General features: G+C 45.2%; 1 protein-coding gene across 5 annotated transcripts in view; it reads left to right on the plus strand.

Moving 5' to 3' along the window:
* Positions 1–5,374, plus strand: part of LOC107381579 (multiple epidermal growth factor-like domains protein 11) — a 120,171-nt gene extending 114,797 nt beyond the window's left edge. Inside the window, exons 21-25 of one of the 5 annotated variants that reach the window (XM_054731970.2) lie at positions 192–349; positions 1,652–1,718; positions 3,304–3,357; positions 4,202–4,417; positions 4,991–5,175. In XM_054731970.2, coding sequence (XP_054587945.1) covers positions 192–349; positions 1,652–1,718; positions 3,304–3,357; positions 4,202–4,417; positions 4,991–5,175 — 680 coding nt within the window. Of the gene's footprint in view, positions 1–191; positions 350–1,651; positions 1,719–3,303; positions 3,358–4,201; positions 4,418–4,990 lie in introns of all 5 variants that reach the window. The other 4 variants (XM_054731972.2, XM_054731973.2, XM_054731974.2 and 1 more) reach the window with 4 other exon arrangements.
* Positions 5,375–10,370: the final 4,996 nt, after the last annotated feature.

Below are 10,370 nucleotides of genomic sequence, written 5' to 3' on the forward strand. Positions count from 1 at the left end.
TTTTGGTTCTGGTGGGTTTTGGTAAAAATAAATAAATAAATAAAATAAATAAATTAGGTCAAGTTTATTAAAACAAAAGAGAAAAAGTCTAAAGAAAGCTCTGAAAGACCTTCAGAAGGTGTGGACTGGATCAGGGGTTCTAGCCCGGACCAGGGTTCTGGTGTTTGTATAGATGCTGATGACGGGTGCAGCAGGGCTGCCGTTTGCAGGTCTGCTGTCTTCTCCAGATTCTCCTCCCAGCTGCAGCCGCTCCGCCGCCGGCTGCTTCTCCAACCCGAGCTGCAGAACTCTGGGAGCGCGCATGTACGCCGTGCACTACGCCAAACCCGACAAGAGCAGCTGCACCAAGGTGAGCCTCCCGAAGGTCGTCGTGCTAATGTTTCCGATCCCAAAACAGATTTTATCCCTCAGATGAGCAAAATACAAAAACAATTTATCGTTTAAGTTTCTGCTTGAATCAAAATAAAAACTGTTTCATAAATCTTCTGTTATTGATGCGTTGTTTCTGCCTGAAAGAATCATCGCAGATTAAAACCTGAACTTGGTTTTATGCCGGTTTCATTATTAATAAACATGTTTTTAATGAATTGTGAAAGTTGTTTAATTATAAGTTATTGAAATGAGTTTCTAATTCAAATGTTTCTACGGACCTTTATTATGAAGTTTAGTAACAGCTCTCTTATCCTGCAGCAGAAACGATGAGAACTATTACATTCTGTTAAGTAATTAAGATGTTTTTGTTTCCTTCAGACTATTTGTGTTTGCTTTATTTAATTTTAATGTGATCAGACTGAGAAAAAACAGATTATTTACATTTTTGTTGGTGTTTTGTTTGTTGCTAATTTTAATTTGGAACATTAGATTATCGTTAATCTCAGACGGGACAAAAACAACAAACAATTTTCAGATGATTTTTTAAACATTAGAATCAGACTTCAGACTCCTTTCTGATTATTAGTTACTAATGAGAAGTAAAACCTGTAAATAACAGAGGCCGGGGCTGGGAACGGCTGACGCTGCAACACCCACTAAAGCATGAACAGGACTTGTTTTCAACACCTGAAAAGCAGCTTATCATAGGAACCACCTTTTAAATGCAACTGCAGCACGTTCCCCTACTGAAGATCACCTATTCACATTTAGCTGGACAGTTCCAACCCTAACCCTGTGAGGCTCTGGCAGGCCTCTGTAGGTCCCAGAACCCAGAAGACTTTCAGGATCCTTTGCTAACCTTTTTTTTTTCCTTTTTATTCTAATTTTTCAAATCTTAACTCTTCATTTTATCTCCAATGTTTTTATGATCTTGTTACCTGTTTTATATTTTAATAGTTCTTATGAAGCGCCTCGTGCTTTGTTTGTTTTGATAAGCGCAATATAAAAATCATTTTTGTTCTTTGTGTGCTTCCGATGAGTCTTTGCAAAAGCAGTCGGTCATAAATTCCATTGGATGAACAAGTTCAGTTGACCAGAATCAGGACAGACACAAGTAGAGTCACTGTTGACACTCAAGCACGTTCCACTGGCCCATCATCTGTGGCTGGCTACATTAGCTCTGGTAGAGCTGAGGGAATCAGAAGATGCTGGGAGTTCTAGTGTTAACATCCCAAGATGTTTCCAGTCAGTGATCTTCTCACCTGTTTTCTGTTTGCAGGTGAACACAAAGAAATTCAGGAACAGCGCCCCGGAGTGGGGGGCTTACTGCAACCTGAGTGAACTGGGTCAGTTTGTTCTCTGGTTCAAATCCTGTCTGTTACACACACACGCACATTTACTAACGCGCTAAAACACACACAAACACTTGCACGTGCACACTCACACGCACTCACATTCTCATATACACACACACACACACACACACACACACACACACACACTCGTATGCACACGCACACACACACACACACACACACACACACACACACACTCATATGCACACGCACACACACACACACACACACACACACACAAACTCTTGCACGTGCACACTCACACACACTCACATTCTCATACACACACACACACACACGTATGCACACGCACACACACACACACACACACACACACACAAACTCGTATGCACATGCGCACACACACACACACACTCGTATGCACACGCGCGCGCACACACACACACTCGTATGCACACTCGCGCACACACACACTCGTATGCACACGCGCGCATGCACACACACATACTAATATGCACACACATGCGCACACGTATGCACGCACGCGCACGCACACACACACACGCACACACACACACACACACACACTCGTATGCACACACACGCGCACACACACACACACACACACACTCACACACATGTCTGTCTTTCTATCATAGTGAGGACCATCCATTGACTCCCATTCATTTTTGTGACTGGGTTATGCCTAACCCATGCCCTAACCTTAACTAAAACTTAACTCACACCGTAGCTCTAAAACCAACTGGTAAGCTTTTTAAAACGCGAGGACCAAAAATATGTCCTCACATTGAAAAATCCTCACATTGTAGGGAAAATAGTGAAAATGGTCCTCAGTAGGTAGTAAGTAGTAGTTGCAGGACTCCCTTGAAAAAGAGGTTTTGAATTCCTGGGAATAAATAAATAAATAAATTAATTAATAAAAAGTACAAGAACACCCATACACACACACGGTCACACACACACTAACACACTAACACTCACACAATCACACACAAGCTCTCTCTCTCTCTCTCTCTCTCTCTCTCTCTCTCTCTCTCTCTTTCTCACACACACACGCACACAGAGAAACCTGCAGCTCGGTCGAGTCCCAGCAGCGTGATCTTAAGTGATTCACTGAAAAGTAGAAACTGTTTCCCGTCGTCTCACTGCAGCGTTGTTTTGGACTTCTGTTTGTAAACAGAATGAGCAGAAGCTCAGACTCGGGCTCTCACCTGCTTCTGCGATCCTTCCACACAGCAGAGGCTACAGAGGGGCGGGGCCACTGGGGTTTGAGCAGCGCTGCACGTTTTCCCAGGTCATTCTGGGGTTTAGATTTCTGCAGGTTTGGTAACAAACACCCCCGAGCTAATAACATATAGAAATCTAGACCTTACAACCAGGATGGTGTGTGTTCTAGGAGATCTTTGGTTCCCGTTATCATGTTTGAACTATCAGTTTGTTCTTCCACACGTGAAATCACACGGGACTCATCAGTTGTTAGCCTGCTATTAGTCTTCAATCACTGGGTTAATGAAGGTAACAGAGAGAAATCAGCTGACAGGAAGTGGAATCAGAGGAGAGGAAGTATTTGTGTTGATCTTCTGTTTCTGTGCAGGTGTTTACTGCATTGACCGGCGCTTCAGCCACCACCTGGAGCCTCACTGCAGAGGTACAGGGTGACCTGCACTGACCTCCTGACCTCTCAGCCAATCCTCTCACTCGCTCAGCCAATCAGCTCCCCGTGTTTAAATGTCTTGCATGTTGTGGTTTGAATCAATGAGATGTTTCTCAGGTCTGAGTCTCGCCTGGTTTCCTGTCCTGACCGGTGTCTTAGTGCCTCTGCAGGGTGACTCCTCCTCTTCCTCTTCTCACCTTCATCATTCCCTCAACTGCTCTAAAAAAATAAAACCATAACGGACCCAGCTCTTCCTGCCTCCAGATTGGGATCAAGTCTTTATTCTAACAGGATTTCTTCTTTTCAACAAATTCCACAAAAGGATCAAATCCATCAGACACCGTCTGAGCGATTCTGGTTCTGATGATCCGTACTCTGACCCAAAGGTCGGAGTGACTCATCAGTCTCTTTTCAGAATTTAAATGGGTTTTATACAAATAAATAAAGTTTTTGGGAGAGTTTTGATGTTTTAGTGGAAGTAGTGGAAGTGGATCTGGATTTTGTCTGTTTTTAGGAAACAATTGAAACCTTTGAATGACAGATTTTAGTTTGAGGTGTTTTTACTCCTCTGAGGATCTTGAATCAGTGACTGATGGAAACGGTTCAGTGGACTTTGTCCTTGTGTGGGACATTTCTGTGTCTCATTTGTGACTGGGTCAGGGTTTGGGTCTGTTAAAATGATCAGAACTTCTGATGAAAACGGAAATGAAGAAGCAGCTTCCGGGTTTTTATGTTTGTTGGTTTAAATGATTCCAGATTGAAGTTGGACCAAGTTTCAGCATCAGTGTTTCCTCCTGACTGTTGGAGGAACTCAGAGTTTCTTCTTCTGTGTTTCCAGACTACATGAAGGGCTCCATGTCCAGCACCTGCTCCCTGAACAGCGAGAACCCATACGCCACCATCAACGACGCCCCCGCCTTGTGCAAACACTCCGAGAGCAGCTACGTGGAGATGAAGTCACCGGCTCACCGCGAAATCTCCACGCACCGCTGCTCCGCCGCTGTCATCAACAAAAGCAGCAGCGGCGTTCCTGCTAAGAACGTATACGACATGGGTACGTTTCAGCGCAGACCCGGCTGGACCGGACCTGGAGACGGTTCCGTTGTAATGATGGCAAACTTAAAAGTAAAAGGCTTAAACCCTAAAAACCAAACAATGTGAGAGCGGGTGGATCTCTGAGGGTTAAAGTGGACAGAAAGGTTTTATTCATTTATTAGAGAGAGGCTCCGCCCCCAACCCAGATCTAGACGTTTGGACCTGCTGTGATCACCATCAGTTAAATAAAGCTTAAATATGATTAAGACAACAGAACAAAGTATAAAAGAGCTGAATTAATTTCTGATTTCTTTGCACAAAATAAATAAATTCACTTGTTTTGTCTCAAGTGAGACTTACTGAAAACCACATTTTGTGTAAAAGTTGATTTTCTTCTCTGATCCAGTAAACTTTTAAGTATTTATTCATTACTGTCCTCTGATCGAGACCTTTAGTAAAGTTCTAATTGGCCCGGTTCTGATCCAAACCTGGTTTTAATACCAGTTTCTAATCCGTAGCTCTAATATGTTGATTGTTTTTATTTGATTGAAAGTAAAAACAAACAATTTTATTTCTGCTCTCCGTCCATCAGAACCCACCATCAGCATCATCCAGGGTGCCGGACCAGTTCTAGTTCCTGGTTACCCCCAGAACCCATATGACCTGCCCAGGAACAGCCACATCCCGAGTCACTACGACCTGCTGCCGGTCCGACCCAGTCCGGCCCACAGCCACACACCCCCGCTGCCCGGCAGCCCCACCAGCTCGCTGCTCTGAACCAGAACCACAAACATTTACGTCTGTGTGTGCACGCGTGAGTGTGTTTGCGTTTGTGCGTAATTGTGCGAGTGTGTGGTGCACATACGAGTGCGTGCGTGTGTTTGGAGCTTCTGTAAGATACTTTTTTACCTCTGAAGATCTCCTGATGACTGAAGTCTCGTCAGACAGGAGGAGGTGTCCTGATCTGAGGATCTAAAACTGAAACGATGGACTAGAGCTCCTGGAACTGGACCTGAAACTGATCCGGGAGCTCCTGGTGAGAGAGAGAGTCGTCTTTTTCAGGTTTGGACTCTTAACAGAAGAACTGTTCATTAATCAGATCTTCTCCTGACACAAGAACTGTTCGTTCAGATCTTTTTCTCAACGTGAAGGATTCCCACTCTGTACAGTTCAGATATTTTTACACACTTTCTTATTCCCTGTTTACATGTTGAAAGGATTTTCTCTCTGGAAACGTATCTTTTTGTATTTTCTGTGGACAAAGTAACGTAAATATCGTTGTGCTTTTATTTTGTGGAGTCTAAAACATGTGCATGCCAAAGCGTTAGTCAGAAAAACACGTGTCTAGTTTGAATTTTAATTAGACTGCAGGTTTTTTTAGAATTATTGTCATGTGACTTAATACGTTTATGTTTTTGTTGCTTCTTTTATTTACCAAATGAATTCTCTGAAGTTTAAAAACCATCCATCCATCCATTCATCCATCCATTTTCATCCGCATATCCGGAGTCGGGTCGCAGGGGCAGTAGCCTAAGGCGAGAGGCCCAGACTTCCCTCTCTCCAGCCACTTGGGCCAGCTCCTCCGGGGGAATCCCAAGGCGTTCCCTGGCCAGGTGAGAGACATAGTCCCTCCACCGTGTCCTGGGTCTACTTTTAGGTCTCTTGGGTCTTTAGGTTGGACGTGCCTGGAAAACCTCACCAGGGAGGCGTCCAGGAGGTATCCTGACCAGATGCCCGAGCCATCTCAACCGGCTCCTCTCGATGTGGAGGAGCAGCGGGTCTACTCCGAGCCCCTCCCGGATGACCGAGCTTCTCATCCTATCTCTAAGGGAGAGCCCAGCCACTCTGCGGAGAAAACTCATTTCGGCCGCTTGTATCTACGATCTCGTTCTTTCGGTCACTACCCAAAGCTCATGACCTTAGGTGAGGGTAGGAACGTAGATCGACCGGTAAATCAAGAGCTTCGCCTTCTGGCTCAGCTCCCTCTTCACCACGACAGACCGGTACAACACCCGCATCACTGCAGATGCAGCACCAATCCGCCTATCGATCTCACGCTCCAGTTTTCCCTCACTCGTGAACAAGACCCCGAGATACTTAAACTCCTCCACTTGGGGCAGGACCTCATCCCTGACCCGGAGAAGGCATTCTACCCTTTTCCAACTCAAGACCATGGTCTCAGATTTAGAGGAGCTGATTCTCATCCCAGCTGCTTCACACTCGGCTGCGAACCGCTCCAGCGAAAACTAAAGATCACATTCTGATGAAGCCAACAGGACCACATCATCTGCAAAAAGCAGAGACCTGATCCTCAGGCCACCAAAACGGATGCCCTCCACACCTTGGCTGCACCTAGAAATCCTGTCCATAAAGGTTATGAACAGAATCGGTGTCGAAGGGCAGCCTTGGCGGAGTCCAACTCTCACTGGGAACGAGCCCGACTCACTGCTGGCAATGCGGACCAAGCTCTGACCCCGGTCAAACAGGGACCTAACAGCCCGTATCAGAGGGCCTGGTACCCCATACTCCCAGAGTATCCCCCACAGGGCCCCCCTGAGGGACGCGGTCAAACGCCTCCTCCAAATCCACAAAACACATGTAGACTGGTTGGGCAAATTCCCACGCACCCTCCAGGATCCCCCTAAGGGTATAGAGCTGGTCCAGTGTTCCACGGCCAGGACGAAAACCACATTGCTCCTCCTGAATCTGAGGTTCAACAATCCGACGGACCCTCCTCTCCAGAACCCCTGAATAGACCTTACCAGGAAAGCTCAGGAGTGTGATCCCCCTGTAGTTGGAACACACCCTGCAGTCCCCCTTTTTAAATAAGGGGACCACCATCCCGGTCTGCCAGTCCAGTGGGACTGCACCCGATGTCCACGCGATGTTGCGGAGCCGCGTCAGCCAACACAGCCCCACAACATCCAGAGCCTTAAGGAACTCCGGGCAGATCTCATCCACCCCTGGAGCTTTGCCACAGAGGAGCTTTTTAACCACCTCAGTGACCTCAGCACCAGAGATTTGAGAGGCCAACCCAAAGTCCCCAGACTCTGCTTCCTCACTGGAAAACGTGTCAGTGGGATTGAGGAGGTCTTCGAAGTATTCTGCCCACCAATCCACAACTTCCTGAGTAGAGGTCAGCAGCAAACCGTCCCCACTATAGATAGTGTTGGTAGTGTAAGTTTAAAAACGTAAATATTAATAGATTTTCAGCCTGTTGAGACAGGAAACACAAACCTAACCAGTAATTATTTTAGTCAAACTAAACTTTGTTTTTATATTATATTATATTTTTACTTTTGTTCCTCCTTTTAAAAGGTCACATAATGGTTACTACAGGTGATGACCCCTGAGAGTAACAACCAGGCTGCTGCTCCTGAAGATAGTTAAACCCAGTACAGATACACAGTTTCTAGGTTTCCATCCTGGAACCAACAGCACCTCCTTCATCTGGACCTCATGTGTAAAATCTTTGTGAGTTCTTGGAGAAGAGGCAGTCTTTGAATAGGAACGGTCTGGTAGCTCGTTTCTGCACAGATGAGATTGAGACCTTCTTGTTTGTAGATTGCAGAACCAGATGAGGTTCCTGAGAGGAACCCAGTCGTCCAGGCGGACTCCAGAAAAGCATCAAGCGAGAGAAGCTGAGGACCAGAGTCAGGTTAGGGTTTGTTTGTGAATAAAACAAATAAAAGAAACAGCTGTGTGTGTTGCCACATTGGCTCCAATATCACAATGAAGTATTTTAATTAAATATAAATGCATAAAGTAAAATCTAAATGTTTTTGGGGTGGGCCACTTTTACTGAAACCCCGATTGCTCTCAGGACACGCCCCCTACTGGTTCACCATAGGCTCATGGGAAATGTCATGTTTATGCTCGATACACACATCTTATGTTGGTTCTTTTTATCGTATTTATTAGTTTCAGAACCACTCAATTTATATCTTAATAATAATAATAATAGCAGCTTAAGATTCAAATTTCAAAGATATTATTTTTGTTTTATATAATTTCTGAGCTGCGATGGACTGGCTCTCTGTCCAGGGTGTACCCTGCCTGATTGCCCATTGACCGCTGGAGATAGACACCAGCACCCCCCCACCCACCCCCGCAACCCTGCGTGGTCAAGCTGGTTCAAATGATGGATGGATGGGTAATTTCTGAGTAATTATTTTATGTATGTCATCAATTTGTTTATCATCACTGGGCCAGCTCTATACCCTTAGGGGGGTCCTGGAGGGTGCGTGGAAGTTCGCCCAATCAAACTACATGTGTTTTATGGATTTGGAGATGGCGTTCGACCGGTCCTTCAGAATGGGGAAGAAAGGTGATTTAAGTGACTTTGGACGTGGCATGTTTGTTGGTGCCAGATGGGCTGGTCTGAGTATTTCAGAAACTGCTGATTTTCTGGGATTGTCACACACAACCATCTCTAGGGTTTTCAGAGAATGGTCCAAAAAAAGGAAAACATCCAGTGAGCGGCAGTTCTGTGGGTGAAAATGCCTTGTTGATGCCAGAGGTCAGAGGAGTATGGCCAGATTGGTTCGAGCTGATAGAAAGGCAACAGTAACTCAAATAACCACTCGTTACAACCAAGGTATGTGCGGAAGAGCATTTCTGAACACACAAGTTGAACCTTGAGGCAGATGGTCTACAGCAGCAGAAGACCACAACGGGTGTCACTACTGTCAGCTAAGAACAGGAAACTGAAGTTACAGTTCCCACAGGCTCACCAAAATTGGACAGTAGAAGACTGTAAAAATGTTGCCTGGTCTGATGAGTCCCAATTCCTGCAGCGACATTTGGATGGTAGGGTCAGAAATTGGCGTCAACAACATGAAAGTATGGATCCATCCTTCCTTGTATCAACAGTTCAGGCTGCTGGTGGTGGTGTAATGGTGTGGGGGACATTTTCTTGGCACCCTTTGGGCCCCTTAGTACTAACTGATAATCTTTGACACAGCCTACCTGAATATTTTTGCTGATCCATCCTTTTATGACCACAGTGTACCCATCTTCTGATGGCTTCTTCCAGCAGGATAATGAGCCATGTCCTAAAGCTCAAATCATCTCAGACTGGTTTCTTGAACATGACAATGAGTTTACTGTTCTCAGATGGACTCCACAGTCATCAGATCTCAATCCAATAGAGAGCCTTTGAGACGTGGTGGAACGGGAGATTTGCAGACGACAAATTTGCAACAACTGTGAAATGGCATCATGTCAATAGGGACCAAAATCTCTGAGGAATGATTCCAGTACCTTGTTGAATCTTTGTCACGAAGGATTAAGGCAGTTCGGAAAGCAAAAGTGGGTCCAACCCGGTACTACCAAGGCGTACCCAATAAAGTGGCCAGTGAGTGTATATACTGTTTGTACTACAGGATAATTGTTGGTCAGTATTTTTAATGTTACAATTAAGAGATTAAGTTGTTTGAAATGAAGCTGAAAAACTGACTTTAAAATGCTAAATATAGTCATTCACCTTTTGACGTATAACTAACTGTACAAGCAGCTAAAGATGGCGTTTCCTCAGAGTCAAACACGATGATTTTGTTTCAGAATAAAAACAATTTCATAAAAAAAGCCGAACGAGCACCGAGCCCTGAGGAGCTCCAAAGCTGACCGGATGTAAAATGGTTTGTTTCTGCTCACGCTTTCATCCGTGAACCCGAGAAAAGCTTCGGTAGGTGTAACGAGTCTGAACTGAATAAACCTGTCAGAACTCAGATGAGTGGTTTTATGGTTTGTTAGTTGCACAGACACCGCAGAAAGGAACCAGAAATTATACTGAAATGTTAGCACCTTCTAAACCCCACGGCGCTTCACAAAATCTAAGTGTCTTGCTCAAGGACACAACAACTTAAGTGAGTGGGATGCAAACTTACAACCCTCCAGTTACAGGGTGGGCACTCAACACCTCTGCCCCCACCACCCCAACCTTGTTCTAGTCAACAGCAGCTATGGTTCCT

The sequence above is a fragment of the Nothobranchius furzeri genome, chromosome 9 (genome assembly GCF_043380555.1).
Source record: "Nothobranchius furzeri strain GRZ-AD chromosome 9, NfurGRZ-RIMD1, whole genome shotgun sequence".
NCBI classification, from domain to species: Eukaryota; Metazoa; Chordata; class Actinopteri; order Cyprinodontiformes; family Nothobranchiidae; genus Nothobranchius; species Nothobranchius furzeri.